Here is a 16,675-nt window from a genome sequence, read left to right on the forward strand (position 1 = left end):
CAAGTGAGACCCTTCTGTCTTCAGAGAATGGTTTGGGTGGGAAGGGACCTTAAGGATCATCCAGTCCCACCCCCTGCCATGGGCAGGGACACCTTCCACTGTCCCAGGTTGCTCCAAGCCCTGTCCAGCCTGGCCTTGGACACTTCCAGGGATCCAGGGGCAGCCACAGCATCTCTGGGTACCCTGTGCCAGGGTCTCACCACCCTCACAGGGAACAATTCCTTCCCAATATCCCACCCACCCCTGCCCTCTGGCTGTGGGAAGCCATTCCCTGTGTCCTGTCCCTCCATCCCTTGTCCCCAGTCCCTCTCCAGCTCTCCTGGAGCCCCTTTAGGCTCTGGAAGGGGCTCTGAGCTCTCCCTGGATCCTTCTCTTCTCCAGGGGAGCACCCCCTGCTCTCCCAGCCTGGCTCCAGAGCAGAGGGGCTCCAGCCCTTGGAGCATCTCTGTGGCCTCCTCTGGACTCTCTCCAGCAGCTCCACATCCTTCTGCTGTTGTCCCCAGGGCTGGGGCAGCTCTGCAGGTGGGGTCTCACCTGAGGGGGGCAGAATCCCCTCCCTTGTGCAGGTGTGGTCACTGCCAGCCCTGTCCTGTGGCCCTGCTGGTGACAGCCACCCTTGGGGTGGGGAAGCTGCTTCCACCCTGAGCAGAGAGCAGCCAGGAGCTGTCCCCAGCATCCCTGAGGATGCACAGGGCCCTGGAGCACGTCCCTGCAGCCCAGGGCTGTGCCACCACTCCCTTCAAGGTGAATTTATGGACCCTCAGCTGTGCCTCTGGTTAAAATTCTTCCCCCAGGTCTGGCACGCTGGGCTGTACTTTAATACCCACACTTGGCACCAAGGGACCACTGGAATTTTATGAGCTGAGGGCTTGTAACTTGTGGGCAAGTTACTGGTGTAAAAGAAATGACAGCTGAAAAAAAAATAAAAAGAGGATCCAGCACTTTTTTTTGAGCTGGAGGGTTTGTAACTTGTGGGGAAATTACTGGTGTAAAAGAAATGACAGCTGAAAAAAAAAAAGGAAAAAGATGATCCAGCACTTTTTTTTTTTCAAAGAAAACTTATTATTTCAACAAGACTGGAAGCTGCACAAAGAGAGCTACCACGAGTTTCTTTAGAACAACAGCTTAAATCTACACCAGGAACTGTGGAGTAGGGGCTCTCCTTCTGAGTAACAGTCTGACCACAGGGGCTTGGCCTTGCAAAGGCCACCACCCTGCAGCTGGCAGCTCTGTCCTAGACCAGGACATGGGCTCTCCTTCCCTTCAGGACAGCAAAGCAGCATTTGAAGGGGGTGGGTAGGGACCTTGCAAACAACAATCCACCCCAGGAGAACAGGACTTGCCTTCAGAGTGCTGTTTCCTCTTGTGAGGCCAGCCTGATGTGTTTGAACACAGCAGTGAGAGCCTCTTGCAGCTCACACACCAGTCTGACCCAAAGCCAGAGCCAAGTGGGTCAGGGAAACCTGCCCTGGTCATTCCCTTGGTGGCTCCAGCCTTCCCAGCTCCTGGCAGGGATCACTCCTCCCTTCCAGGGTGAGCAATGCCCCCCTTAAAAAGCATCCCATGAGGGACAGCAGGGTGCAAACCCTCACTCCCCTGCCTTGCTCTGCCACCCACGCCCTGGGGCTGGGTCAGTGCAGAGCCCAGAGCCTGCTGTGGGGTTAGGCCTGGGGTTATGAGCTCAGGGCTCTGCTGGCAGCTCCTTTCTCATTTTAACCACTCCCCCACTGCTGAAACAAGATCTGTGTCACTGCAGGGGCCATCTGTCCCAGGGCAGAGAGCTGCACAGCTGCCCTTCAGCTGGGGGCACATTCAGGTGGACAGGGTACCTCACCTCTCATATATTTAACATTAAAAGGGCTCATTTCAGCATCCTTCAGCACAACAGAAATGTGGCTACAATCCACCTGCTTCCAGGCTGCAGGATGTCAATCACTGAGGGCCAGAAAGTGGCCAGAGCTTTTTCCTTGGATAAGGAAGCACATTCCTCTCCCAGCTGAAGCAGCATCTTTCCAGCATGGAGCAGGCACCAGAGGTGAGGGAGAAGAGGCTGCCTAAGAAAGGGAGGCAAAACCTTCAGGGTTTTGCTCAGCTCTGAGCTGGAAAGATGCCTCAAATCTCAAGGAAGAAAAGAAACAACTGGAGTTTCTATTTCAAACCATCCTAATGGAAAAAAAAAAAGCAAAACAAAACAAACAAACAAAATCACCAAAAATATTCAGGTGAACAGGAAAGAAGGGGGAAAAAAAACACTCAACCCCAAACACTAAGACTCCAGTCAGCATTTGCAGACAGCAAGGGCAGTGAGGATGGAGTCCAGCAGTGCCACACTGTCACCCCAGGGGGCTGCAGCTCCCCAATGTCCCATCCTTGTCACCATCCCAGTGCTGGGCCACCCCTACAGCAGGGGACCCATCTGCCACCATCGTCCCCCCACCCAGCCAGTGCCCTTCAGTTGTCCCCGGCCTGCACGTACTCCTCGGTGGCCTTGGAGAGGGTGCTGAGGTACTGCCAGCTCAGGGCTGCCAGGAGCATGGCGCAGGACAGGTAGATGGGGGAGTAGTGGTGCCGGGAGGCCATGGGGCCGCCGGGCAGGCTGGCGGCGCGGATGGCGGCGATCGCCTGCTGCGTCTTGTGGCACGAGGGGTCCGTGCTCGGGATCTTCTGGTAGATCTGGAGGAGGAGGGAGGAGGAGTTAGGGCTCTGTCATGGTTTGAAGCTGGCGCAATGCCTGTGCCCCCATGAAAATACACTCTCCCTGGTGTCTGCTGTGAGATGTGACCAGGAATAGAGCAAAGCGGGCCCCCACTTGGAAATAAAGAAGGGAAAACTTTATTAACTAAACTACAACTATATGTAAAAAGAAACACACAGAAAAAATGAAAACCTTCCAAAAACATTTCCTCCTCCCCCCACCAAATTTCCAATACATCCATCCCTCAGATCACCAACTCTCAGTCCCTCACCACCCTTTAGATAATTAATTCATCAAGGAGTGAGGAGTCCCCCTTGTGCCATAGGCTTCCCCTGGAAACACAGTTCAGACCTCTTGTGTTTCCTGTCAAGCGTGGCACTGCCCGGAGATCATTTGCCATCATGACATCTTCCCTCCATGCCCAGGGCTCTCACCACTGTGCATGGACCAGAGCTGCTTCTAGGGTTTCCCTTTTTAAGGATGCTTTGCCCAGTTCCAAAAAGAGCACAGTCTCTTACTTTTGGGACACCTGTCCCCCCCAGATTTCACCCCCTGGGGCCAAGGGGTCTCAAGAACACAGATCTTTTCCTCCACTGAGGATCAAGGGCACCAACCAACACCCTGCTCCTCCGCTGTCTCTGTTCACGCACTCCCATAACATCCCTGCGCTCTCTCGGCTCCAAGCCATTGCCTCCCCCCTAGATGCAGTCTCTGTGTCACAGGAAACATGGTTCTGTCCATGGCTATACAAGAAAAGTCCAGCCAAAGGCCACTCCATCACCTCCTCCCATGTAAGATTCTCCTCCACTCTTCTGACATCTTTCACCTGCACGAACTTTCATCACACTTGCCCATTTCCTCCTCCATTTCATCTCTATCTCTTCTCATCCAGATCCAGGAGGATCAGTATTTGTAAGGTTTCCATTATTCAAGAAAAGGGTTAAAATCTCAGGCTCTGCCTGCCCAGAACTCCCACAACTTCTCACCGTGCCCCTGCTGCACTCCCTCCTTCTCCTTCTTGGCCGGGCTGTGCTGCCAGCACATGATATCAAATTTCAAGGTGGCACAGGGAGTTTAAGGGAGGAAAATGGGAGGAGGTTGAAGTTTTGAGGGCCAAGAGTGATGTTGGTGGTGGAGTGACGTGAAGCAAGGGACAGCTGGATGGGGCCAGGGGCCTGTCACACACATCTTTTATGAAAAATCCTTTCCTTAGGATTTTTCCTCCTGAGCAGCTGAGAGGCCTCAGGAACAAAATGTAAACAATGGTTATCTGCTGCTGTGGAATGCAACAGGTGCATCTGTGATTGGTTTGATGTGGTTGTTTCTAATTAATGGCCAATCACAGTGAGCTGGCTCAGACTCTCTGTCTGAGACAGAGCCTTTGTTATTCATTCCTTCTTTTTCTATTCTTAGCTAGCCTTCTGATGAAATCCTTTCTTCTATTCTTTTAGTATAGTTTTAATATAATATATATCATAAAATAATAAATCAAGCCTTCTGAAACATGGAGTCAGCTCCTCGTCTCTTCCCTCATCCTCGGATCCCTGTGAACACGGTCACAGAGGCCCATCCCTTTCCCACTTCCCTTGGGAACTGCACTAAGCCAAGCTGCCTCTTGAGGGCACCCCATGATGGGACATGGACCACATGGCTTGGGACATGATCCCTCAAGCCCCAGTGGTGTTGCTGGGACCAGTGGTGTTACTGGGATCAGGGGTTCTCACCCTGCAATCCTCACTCGCTGTATGGCCCACCTGACACCAGTGGGAACATTCCTGCCTGGAACAGCCTCATCATCACCTCATTCTGCAGCATTTGGGGTTTTCCTCTCATGGCTTTCTGAGATACTCCTCTGCAGGAATCTGAGCAAGGTGGGCTCAAGCAGAGACCCTCTCCTGGGTTAAAGCCCTGCAGTGTCACTGTCCCTTGCCATGGGATCAGCCAGTACACAAGGGCAGCTCTAATAACCCATGGTTTAGGGTCTCCCTGCTGCAGAAGTGAAGTTTTTTTTTAATAGCCTTCACTGGAATTGGGTTTTGGGGAGGGGAGGTGTCTTTTTCCCACAAAAACCCCCCACCAGTTGACTTTCCATGTGAACTTTTAATCTCCGCAGGACCCTGAAGTCAGGAGGAAGTCAGGTGCCCCCTGAGACTCCTTTTCTCCAGGCTGAGCCCCTCCCCAGCTCCGTCAGCCCCTCCTGGTGCTCCAGCCCCTTCCCCAGCTCCATTCCCTTCTCTGGACACGCTCCAGCCCCCCAATGTCCTTGTGTTGTGAGTGGCCCAGAACTGACCCCAGAACTGGCTCAAGGGGATGGGCACTGCCCTGCTCCCACTACTGCTGGTCCAGGCCAGGATGCCCCTGGCCCCAGTCCCTACTTCCCAACACACACCCGGAGCCAGGGAACATTCAAGGGAACACATCAAGCACAGTTTGGTCCAGGCCCAAACCACATCAGGGTCACCACTCCCCACCACCACTGCACCAAGGATAAAATCAACAGATCCCCATGAACTCCCAACTCCACCCCAAAAACAGGGACAGGAACAGCCAGAAAAGACCCAAAACAAACTGCTGAGCCTACCTCTTCCACATACTGGTACATGATGGCTTTGACAGCTTGGATGTTGGTGGCATCCATCATGAGGGTGACGGCCTGGCCCTTGCGGATCTTCACCACCCCCCTGAACACCTGCTGGTTGTTGTAGCAGGCAGACAGCGTGGCAATGGCCATCACCTGAGGAGAGACAGCAACTTGCACTGCAAGGAACTTGCCAAAGAGTCACCCTGTCCACAGTGACATCCATGGAGTGGAGCCACAACCTCAACAACAGCAGAAACGGCAGGAGCCAAGAAATAAGCAAAAAAACCAACAACACGGAACCTCCTCCACCTCCAGCTCCTCACCAGCTGGGGTGCAGAGGGTGAGGAACCACTTAGAAGCTCAGCTCACCTGGGGGATAGCACAGAAGTTGAAGACACTTTGGTTTTTGAGGCGGGACAGGTAGGTGAGGACGTCGGGGACGTGGTGGAGGGCGTTGGTGATGAGCTCATTGAGGCACTGCACAGCCATGTCAATGTTCTCTGGCTTAGCAAGGTCTGAGAGCTTCTTGGCATATCTGCTCCAAACCTAAACACCAAGATAAGTGTTCCTGAGCTGGAGGTTCATTGATGTCATCAGAGAGACAGCAGGTCTGGGAGAGCAACAAGAAGCATCAAAAACCCCCACGCAACAGCCTTGGAGCATTGCTGGGGTAAAGAAAAGCAGGAAGGGCAGGCTGTGGGGACGTGACAGTGGCCTTGGTGCACACAAAGAGATGGTAAAGGAGGAGGGTGCAACTCATCTCCACATCTTTCCTACAGAGGCCAAGGAAAAGGTGAGTCACACATCAAGAAATGCTCTGTGAGACAGCTGAGCCACATGGAAAAGGGGGAGAAAAATTTTTGGATGTCATGTCAGGCACAGGCAAAGCTGACCCTCCTTTTTGGGAGAATTTGGGTACCCTCCTGGGATCTCAACCAGTCTCATCCTCCCTCATTTCTAGAGAAAACCTAGCAGAGAGGAGAAAGAGCTGCCTAAGTAGCTCTTGGCAGTGGGTGGTGACATCACCTTGTGCCCACATCTGTACCCAGAGAGCTGCAGACAGATGTCAGCCAGAACTGTCATCAGAACTGTCATTACCAAGAAGATGTACAACCAACAGCAGCAATTTTATGAGTTTTTTCCTCACCTCTCTGGGCCAGAACTCCCTTCCCTCCATCTGGTCCTCCAGGTAGTCACGGATGATGTTGGTTTTCTGCAGGAAGAGGCCCATGGAGTTTGCCAGGTCTGTGTCCTGCCCCACGATGGAATCTTCCAGCTCTGATGCAGAGAAGAGACGGGAGAGGCCAATCCCCACCAGCCCAGCAACGTAGTGACAATACTGCCAAGGAGGTGCCAAGTTGGGAAAGGAAAAAAAAAAACCAAGATAAAAGGAGCAGTTACAAAGAGAGCTGCCTGTTTGCCACAGTGAGTTTCACAAAAAGCAATTGAGAGTTCATTTGATGCAAGGTCTCCCTGGGATGTCTCAGCTTTCCCATGAAAACACTTTTTCCCAAGAGGGATGGTCTGTCTACTCCTTCCATAGAGACAAGGCGGGCTCTACCTGGAAATGTTCAAAAAAATCTGTGGATGTAGCACTTGGGGACATGGTTCTGTGGTGGCCTTGGCACTGCTGGTGGAATGGTTGGGCTTGATGATCTCAGAGGGCTTTTCCAAACCTTAACTCCATGACCCTCCTCATGCTCAGTCCATTCCTCTGTCTGGGCTGACTCACCTTGTCCCACTCATGCTGAGAATCCACTTTTTTCTCCAAGAACTCTGCCATCCCAACACCCATCTTGTGACAAATATCCGAAATCACATCCTGGTAGACCTTGGACAGTTTTCTGAACTCCATGGAGATCTGTAGTGTGGTAAAAACAGAGAGAGAGTGTTCAGGAAGAAAAAAAAGACAGCACAGCTCAACATTTATTAACAAATCAGAAAAATACTGTTTACCAGGCTCTAATCCTGCCCTGGCTGGAGATCTGGGACAACTCCCTCAACCTGAGCTGTTTCAAGGTCCTTGGAGCTCAGGCTTAGCCTGTTCCCAGTCTAAACAGGATGGTCTCTGGCAGGAGATCAGACACAGCAGAATCTTTGGGAAGGCTCTGTGGCCTTGGACTGGTATCATCTGGGAGCTGCAGGACAAAACTGACGGCACTTGGTACACAGAGCTGTTTTCCTCTGTAATTTGAGAGCATTCCATCACACCAGCCACGGTAAAAGACCCGTGGGAGGTTTCTGGTGCTCTGCTCTCCCCAGCCCCTCTCCAGCTCTAGCTTCACACATTTAGCACAACTGGAAAGGCATCAAGCAGTGAGGGAAGTGTGAAATCTTTCTACTGCATGTCCAGTAATGTGATCATGGAATCACAGAGTGGGTTGGAAATGACCTTGAAGATCTTCTAGTTCCAAACCCCCTGCTATGGGCAGGGACACCTGCACTGTCTCCATCACTCTCACACTGAAAAAAAATATTAAAAAGTGCATCCTCCTTTTCCCAAAACTGTGGAGCATCATGTTTTACTGTGCTAAGCTTTATTCTCCATCAGTGAGGGACTGCAGCCAGGGGTTGTGTACAACAAGGGTTTGTCTGTAAAATAAATGTATCCACACTGCTTCTGCCTCTGTCCCCTATACAGAGCAGCACAGCCTGCAAATGCACCTCTAGGAAATATTATTAGAAGTTTATCACTATAAGGGTGGTGAGCATGCCCAGAGAAGCTGTGAATGCCCCCCAAAAAATTCAGGGTAAGGTTAGACAGGGCTTGGATCAACCTGGTCTCGTGGAAGGCGTCCCTGCCATGGCAGGGGATGGAATGGGATGAGCTTTATGGTCCCACCCAACCCAATAATTCCATTGTTCTACAATTTTATGATTACTAAAATTATTAAAATAATACCTGAGCATGGATTTATTTAAAATATTAAAGAATGTATTTAAAATATTAAAAGAATATTTATCAAAATATTAAGTAAAATCATATTTATTAGAATATTTATTAAAATATTCGTTTAAAATATTAAAAATTATTAAAATCATACCTGAGCATGGATTGCCTCAAATAAATAACATACACACCAAGAGAGAACAGCAAAATGCCATAAACACCTTCTCAAAAGCTCCTCTAAAGCCAAGCCACTGACTTACCTACTGTATCCCTACCCACATTCTTGTTGCCAAGAATCCCAACAGAGACATCCCCTACAGCACTCCACACTCCAAACCTGAGCATCAAAACTCCCAACACACCTCAGTTCCCCAAATAATTACCCCATTCCCACTGCTAGGGAAAGCCTGAAAAGGGCAGAATAAATTAAAAATGGTAAAAACTTGAACAAAACAGAATGTCCTCTGAAAATGAGAGGCTCCTCACCAGAACTATTACATTTTTTTCTTAAACAGAGTGAAAAAAAAAAAACAACTAAAATCAGCTCAATAATAAAAAAATCAATGCAATATTGTTACTAATAACAGTGAGGATGGTTTTTGTCTTATATCACAGAGTTATGGAATGGTTTGGGTAGGAAGGGACCTTACAGCTCATCTCATTCCACCCTCTGCCATGGGCAGGGACACCTCCCATTGTGCACACAGGTGTCACATTTACATTTTTTGAAAAATCTCTTTGTCCAAGATTTTTCTCTTGAGAAGCTGAGAAACCTCAGATAAAAAAAAAACAATAACCATCTTATTAACTTTTCTTTTGTTTTGCTTATATGAGATGTGTTCAAAGATTGTTTATTGTTTTATTGGTTTCTGGTGTGAGTGGTTTTATGTCAACAGCCAATCAGTGCTAAGTTGTGTCGAGAGTCTGAAAAGTGTCACAAGTTTTCATTATTATCTTTTTTGCATTCTATAAATATCCTTTTTGTATTCTTTAGTATAGTTTAGTATAATAATATAATATAATATAGTATCATATCATATCATATCATATCATATCATATCATACTAAATTAACCTTCTGAAAACATAGAGTCAAATTCATCATTCCTTCCTTCACCACAGCACCCCACAAACACAATACACAGGCAATTCACTGTGCTGTGTAACAACTCCAAATCTCTCTCCACAAGTCAATGGTCAACTGCTCTTCCAGCAGAGGAGGCAAAAAGCCACTTTCCAATGGCTGGAACTTTTCCACAGCCAGATCCCCTCTGCCCCACAGCATTGCACAATGTTTGAATTTCTCACCCCAGCTTGGCACCCAGCCCCACAGGCAGGTGATGGAGCCCTTGGGAAGATCTGTGGCACTGAACAAGCTCTGCAGGCACCCCATGGAGACAACCATGCACCCAGAGATGCCACCAAGAGCAAGGAGGAGGCTGCCTTACCGTTGGGAAGTCTTCCAGCACCTGCCTGTCCTTCTCCTTGCTCTCTGTGTACTTCCAGTCTGGCTGGTAGAGATGGGAGTGGAACTCGTGCAGCATCGGGACCTTGACATCCAAGGGGATGCTCATGTCATCCTCTACAGTGTCCAGGGCACGGAGAACCAGGTAGAATATACACACTGCATGGCTGGGAGGGGAGAAAAAACAGTCAATTTTTACTTGGGAGTGCCTAGGAGGCAGGACAAGCAGCTGGGATTAACCACAGAGCCTTCAGCAGAGGCACTTTGAGCTCAGTGTGTCACACACTGGCACTGCCAGCTGCCTTTGGAAGATAGCAGCCAGGTCAGGAAATCCAGGATTTTTCCCTCATGAGGAGACTACAGCATGATTTTAGTGTTTCTAAGATGTGTATCAGGGAAGGGTCAGGCCTGTGAGCTCCCTGAGCAGGGAAGATCCAACCCTGCAAGCAAGGCCAGCGCTCACCTGGACCCAGAGGACAGAGCCCAAGGTCAGTTTATTTGGAAAAGTAAATGTCAAATAGGGAAGGGGGGGGGGGAACAGGTGTGTTTTCCCCATCATTCCCTCTTCTCTACACATTTTTTACACTGTTGGGGTAAAATATTCCTGTCCTCTGTTGGGGGGGAATAAAGGGGTCGCACTGTGCAACAGGAACATTGGGACTGGCAGAAAGAGCCAAAATCACCCCGTATTTTATATCTCCAGGAGTAAGACACTGGAGGCAGTCTATTTGATCCAATATCCAGCAGGAAGCTGCTGGACAGCCACCTCCCCTCCTGCTCCCAACATCCCTACCTTCCCTATCCCTGCTTCTTTCCCCATCCCTGCTTCCGCATTTCTCCAGCTGAAGAAAAAAAAAAACAAAAAAACACCAAAAAAACAAGTTCTGATGGCAAGAAATGCTATTTGCAACTCCAGGATTTATATAAAATAATCCCCAGATCTCCATGAGCACAGGGATATATGGCAAGGAGAGGAGGCATTTATTAATTGCTTAACAAATGGAAAGTAGCTTGGTCTGCTTAAATGCTAATTACCAGGTGACAGTGCTGTACTCCTGGAATGACAATGTGCAAGCAGTGATTAATCACCCAGGGAAAACTGACTTCCTCTTAGAGCCAATACTGTTAAATTTGGCTTTTTTTCCTTGATTAGAAGGGTATTTAACACTTCTGCCACACCACATGAGCAGCTCTTGTGCTCCTGTTCCTCTGCATGACGGAGTTTTTCCATTCCGACCAGGCTGTAAACGTTCATCCAACAGGATGCAAGTGCCCAAGGCTCCAACCCACTTCCAGGAGCCACCAAGAAAGGCAGAGCAGAACCTGGAAATGCCATCTCAGAGGCACCTCTCACATGGGCATCATGCCCAGGGAAGAGCCAGCAGTAATTCCAGAACCCAGCACAGTTAAAACACTTATTTAACCTCAATTCTGCATCCAGACCTTACCTGCCTCCCTAACTTCCATCACACGCTGAATTTAGACCTGTGGCACAAATGGAAGCAGACACCTGCAAAGAACAAGTCTGGATCTTCCAGAGCTCAAGCTCCAGCCCTGTCAGCTGCAGCTCTATCCTGCCCAGGTGAGGAGGTCTCCTTTCTCCTTGCCAGGACATACAGCCTGTGCTGGACCCTCAGGAATAGATCCTGAAGAGTTCCAGAGACAGGCAAGGACCATGGAACTGGCAGCAGAGAGGCAGGGGCATCCCTCCTCTACTCTCCATCACCAGGAGAGGAGCTATGAGCTTGGATCAGAACTCCTTCCCACCACCAGCAGTTATGATGCTGTTGGCTCAGCCATGGATGAAACTGCAGTTTTGAGCCTCCCACCTTCCCAGAAAATGCCCTAACCATGGAGCAACGAGCTGGACAGGGCTCTGGCCAGCAAAACAGGTGGTTTATGGGGCCAAAAAAAGCCAGAAAGGAGGAACCAGACATTTCAGCTCAGCTACCAACTTCCCTGTCTGGCCAGGGAAGCACTGCCCCAAGCACTCCTCCAAAAATTCCCATTTTCCAGCAGCCCTTCTGGGATGCCTGTCCGTAACCACAGGGGCTCAACTGAACTCCCTGAAGGGGTCAACATCAATTCAAGCACTTTTCTGATCCAGCAAAATTAATTCCTTCTGTAAGGTTGTGGCTCTACCTATTTCTCTACCCTCCCAATTTTGTATTTCCCTTGTTTGTCCCTAAATCCTCTGGTGGAAATCCTTTGAAAATGAGTCTCTCCTGACCCATTACTGAGCCAGCTGTAATCCAACCACCATCCCTGCCCAAGCTGGGTTGCAAAGATCAGGCAAGAGCATTTTTAGGATGCCAGGCAGAAATTCTGTGCCCTGAAGGGTGATCCTGCAGGGCTGCAGGGCAAGAATTAAATTACAAAAAACACAAAGAAAACTGCAGGAAGTTTGAGGCAAGCACAGGGCAGACATATTGCTAACAGGTTTCATAGTGTTTTCTTAATTTTTTTTTCTTAATTCCTGCACAGAAAAAGCATGGAAAATAAAAAGCTTAATTCTTGGCCCTACTTGTACTTTTCCATGCAATTTCAGCCAAACCACCGAACTTCTCTGCCTTTCCTGTCAACCAGGCTGCAAACACCATTTCATAAACACTGGACACAGCTATGGGGCACCATCCAAAATGCGAAACCAGAGCTCAGAAACCCCACAGACCACCCAGTGTTCAGGGTGGTGCCTGCAACTGCACAGATCAGAGCCATCAGATGTGTCTGGAACAACTCCCAGAACCCCTAAATTTGATCATCTTGGAATTAACTGGGGATTTAAAAACTGAAATCAGTAATTGTCAAATGAATATAGGGAATTATATGGAGAATAATTACATGGCATGAGGCCCCCTGGCCAGCTGAGCTTTATTTACATCCTCTGTTACTATTCCTGTCTGAAGCTTTTCTGCACAGGGCAGCAAAATCCACACAGCAAAAAATGGGTGCGCAACAAACCCCCTGTGACAACTGCACAGTTTGGTTCCAAAAGCACCTCCCAGGCAAGACCCAGACCCTTGGTCAGCCCCAGGTTTTTCCTCACCTCCTCCCTGCAGCCTTTGTCCAGCGCCAGCCTCGGCAGTGCCAGGACACATTCCCAGGGTGTCACACAGGGCACAGTGCCAGGCCCTGTGTTTAACAGCCTGCTGGCCAGCAGGCTCAGCCCAGACACCCAGTCTGGGGAGGGATGTGATGCAGAGGGGGGATGTGGTACAGCCAGCTGGGACGTGAAAAGCCCCACGTCCTGCTGCATGGGGTGGGGCTGAGCTGAGCGAGTCCAGTCAGCTCCTGATGGGAGAGGGAGCGTGTCCCAGCAGCTCCACTAGAGAAAAATGGAGTTTGGGGGTAGGTACTGCATGGGCCCAGCTCTGCTATTGGAGGGGGGCATCACACCCACCAGCTCCTGGGGAGACCTGAAACTGGCGGGCCACTAAGTTCCCTGGGATGCCCAGCGCTGGGGCGGCATTGTACCACCCAGAGAGGAGATTTACCCCCACCATCACCACCTCCATCACCACCACCCAGGGAGGATATTTACCCCCACCATCACCACCTCCATCACCACCACCCAGGGAGGAAATTTACCCCCACTATCACCACCTCCTCACCTCCATCACCACCTCCCAGGGAGGAGACTTACCCCCATCATCACCAGGGGGTTCCCGGTGTCAGGGAATGAGCTGCACCCACTCCCTCCCGAGGATCCCCAGCGTTGGGGTGTCACCCCACCCACCACCCCCCAAAAACCCGCACTGCCGGGGGTCACCACACCCCTCTCCAGTGTCCCCCACTCACCGCAGCTCTCCATCCAGAGCCTGGATGACGGCGGCGAAGCTGCGGCTGGTCTGGTTGAGGTATCGGTAGCAGGTGCGGAGGCCACATCCCAGCGAGTCCTGCGGGCAGAGCGGGCCGGGGGCCGCGGGTTGGAGCCGGGGGGCGGCGGCGGGCGGCGGCGCCGGGGGGGCTCCGCAGCGCTGCTGCTGCTGCTGTCCCCGCCGCCCGCCCGCTGCCCGCGGGGGTTTCCGCGGCGGGGACAGCGTCAGTGTCCGCCGGAGCACGGACACGGCCCGAGAGCCGGCCGCCATGGGGGCGGCAGCGGCAGCGCTGGGGGGCTGCGGCCGCTCCGCCCCGCCCCCGGCCCGAAACCCGCCCCTTAACCCGCCCCGTGCCGTGGCCGGAGACGCTGCCATGTACGGACAGCGCCGGTGCCGGGCGATGTACGGAGCGCCGGGGATGCGCGCAGGGTACCGGCAGCGAGCGGTGCAAGGGATGCTCGGAGCTGCGGGGATGAATGAGGGTATGGGCACCGAGAAATGCATGGAAGCCTGAGATGATCGGAGTCAGTGGGATGCTGGCAGGATACCGGCACTGAGCAATGCAAGGGATGCCTGAAGCTGCGGGATGCTCCGGTAGCACCGGGGCTCTGCGATGTCCGGCACCGGGCAATGCAGGGCACCGGCACCGAGCAAAGCAGGGATGCTTGGAGCCAGTGGGATGCACCAATGCACAGGATGCCCGGAATCGGTGGAATGCCCGGAGCCGGTAGAATGCACACACGGTATGAGCAATGCAATAGGATGCCCAGAGTCGGTGAAACCGGGAAGCACCGAGGCGTACACAAGGCGCACAAAGCCGGGCAAAGTCCTACACACGCTGGATATAGGATGGTCACCCATGGCAACACCGTATCCGCGCCAGGACATGACAGTTCCCCCCTCCTCCTCCTGTGCCCCGTTCCACACCGGGAGCACCGCGCACCGGCGACAGCGAAGAGCTTCCCGCCGCCCGCGCATCCCTCGCCGCTCACCGTGTCCATCCGCGGCATGACGGCGCGGTAGCCGCCCATCTTGAAGCGGAGCAGGTTGTAGATGTCCTCGGGGTGGCCCAGCCATTTCCGCAGCAGCTCCATGGGGGCCGCGCTCAGACCCCGCCGCCGCCGCGCGCTCCCGCCGCCACCCCCATCCGCCGCTTAACCGGGAACGGGCGGGGCCGCTGCAGCCCCGCCCCGCAGCCAATCACAGCGCTCCGCACATCGCTCGGTGGGGCGGGCGCGGCGCCGATTGGCGAAGGCGCGCTCGCACCAGGGCAGCGCCAGCCAATAGGGAGGCGATGCGGCTGGTGTGACGGCCGGCGGCGGGCGCTGATTGGCTGAGGCTCGCGTCGGCATAGGCGGAGCGGGAAGGAGTCGGCGGCCCCGAACCCACTCGTGTGAGCGTGAGGCGAGCGGAGCCTCCATGGAGGCGCGGGAGGGTTGGCGTGGGAAGGGAGCGTGAAAACCTTCCAGTTCCAACCTTCTGCCATGGCAGGGACACCTTCCACTATCCCAGGTTGCTCCAAGCTCCGCCCAGCCTGGCCTTGGACACGTCATAGGGGGAGAAGCCACAGCTTCTCTGGGAATTCCATCCCAGCCACCAACCCCTTCTCACAGGGAAGAATTCCTTCCCCGTACCCCATCTAACCCCGTGCTCTGGCAGTAGGAAGCCATTCCCCCTTGTCCCAAAGTCCCTTTCCAGCCCTCCTGAGTCCCTTTAGGCACTGAAAGGGGCTCTGAGGTCTCCCTGGAGCCTTCTCCAAGCTGGACACCCCCAGGTCTGAGCCTGCCTCCACAGCAGAGGGGCTCCAGCCCTTAGAGCACCTCCATGGCCTCCTCTGGACTCGCTTCCACAGTCCACACCCTTCCTGTGCTGAGAACCCAATATATACCCAGCTCCATCCCCATCCTTCAAAGTGCAAGATTCAGCTTTTGGGGTTCTTTTTTGTGAGTGGCTTTCTTCCAGAAGCTGGGTTTTGATCACCATTGTGGATCCCTTCCAACTCAGGATATTCTGTGATACTTTGTTTTGGATAGGCACTTGGCCAACACTCTGCAGAAGGGACATTAACCACCTACTTTGGCCCCATAACGCCATTAATTCGTTTATTCAGCAATCCCATAACCTGCAACTACTCAAAGTTGTTGCAGTTCCCAAGGGAGAGGCTGTGCAAGTCTTGCCTAGGAAGCAGCTGCCTTCAGCAGAGGTGTTTATCTCCAGCATTCCCAGCTGATTTGCAACCCATCTTTAAATCCAGTTCCCATTAATGAGACCACTTACATAGCTAAGGAAAGTCACTGGTACCATCCTCAACAGGCAGCTGTTAACCAATTCCAGGCAGCTGGAATTTCCATGTACACCCATTTTTAACTAAGAAACTACCAAAAGGACACACTTGAGATGAACATCACTGATTCTATGTCCAGCTTTTATTTTTTTGCTCAAGTCAACAACTTATTGTTAAAATAAACTCAAATCCAAGGAGAGAGAACAGCAGCAGTTCCCACCTACTGCAGAGACACAGCTCTATTTCCAAACCTTTCTGCTTTCAGGTTTCCTTGGAGATCCCGAGTTGTATGCAACACTGCCACACACTAATTTTTTTTTTTTAATTTTTACAGCAAGATCTGGAATTGGCAATTTGCCACAAAGCTGAAACCTGTGGGCACAGAGATGAGCTCCAGCAAGCATTGCTGACGTATATTTTGTACATGTTGATGTGGAAGGAGGAGGGAGCTGTTCCTGTCAGATTACATGGGAACAGCCCCTCATGTTTAACCACACCCAGTCACAGCCCAGCACACAGGTATTCAGCTCCAAACAGAGGCAGGATTATTTAATTCCTAATTAATCAAGCTGCTTAGGCAGAGGGATATCTTCTGTTTTGCTGACTCCTCCGGGATCAAGGGACAGGGTCACTTCAGACCACAGCAATCCCCTGCTCAACCCTTTACACTTCCCATCCACTGCCACCTGAACAGGGTGACCAACGCACCTCAGACCTGGTCAAACTCTTTACACTGTGGTGCAATTGTGACAAAAAAAAAAAAAAAACATGGACAGCCACCTTTTCCTTTCTGCAGCCACTCAGGGGACCTGGGACCTCCACTGAGCACTTAACTCTGCCAACTCCCTAAGGACCAAACTCAACAACCTAAAAGAAACCACAGAAACCTTCTAGGACAACGAGGAGCATGGATCAGAGACCACCCAGCACCCTGCAGGACAGA

At 51.7% G+C, this 16,675-nt stretch overlaps 1 protein-coding gene across 1 annotated transcript; it reads right to left on the reverse strand.

Annotated features, from left to right (window-relative positions):
• Positions 1 to 1,049: 1,049 nt before the first annotated feature.
• Positions 1,050 to 14,611, reverse strand: FDFT1 (farnesyl-diphosphate farnesyltransferase 1). The gene is made up of 8 exons (XM_030945731.1): positions 14,441 to 14,611; positions 13,429 to 13,526; positions 9,614 to 9,797; positions 7,009 to 7,137; positions 6,424 to 6,615; positions 5,646 to 5,822; positions 5,277 to 5,429; positions 1,050 to 2,673 (listed from the first exon to the last, which is right to left on the reverse strand). The coding sequence occupies exons 1-8, from the start codon at positions 14,540 to 14,542 to the stop codon at positions 2,452 to 2,454; spliced, it is 1,257 nt and encodes a 418-aa protein (XP_030801591.1). The 5' UTR covers positions 14,543 to 14,611; the 3' UTR covers positions 1,050 to 2,451.
• Between the last annotated feature and the right edge of the window lie 2,064 nt (positions 14,612 to 16,675).

Source organism: Camarhynchus parvulus, chromosome 3 (genome assembly GCF_901933205.1).
Source record: "Camarhynchus parvulus chromosome 3, STF_HiC, whole genome shotgun sequence".
NCBI classification, from domain to species: domain Eukaryota; kingdom Metazoa; phylum Chordata; class Aves; order Passeriformes; family Thraupidae; genus Camarhynchus; species Camarhynchus parvulus.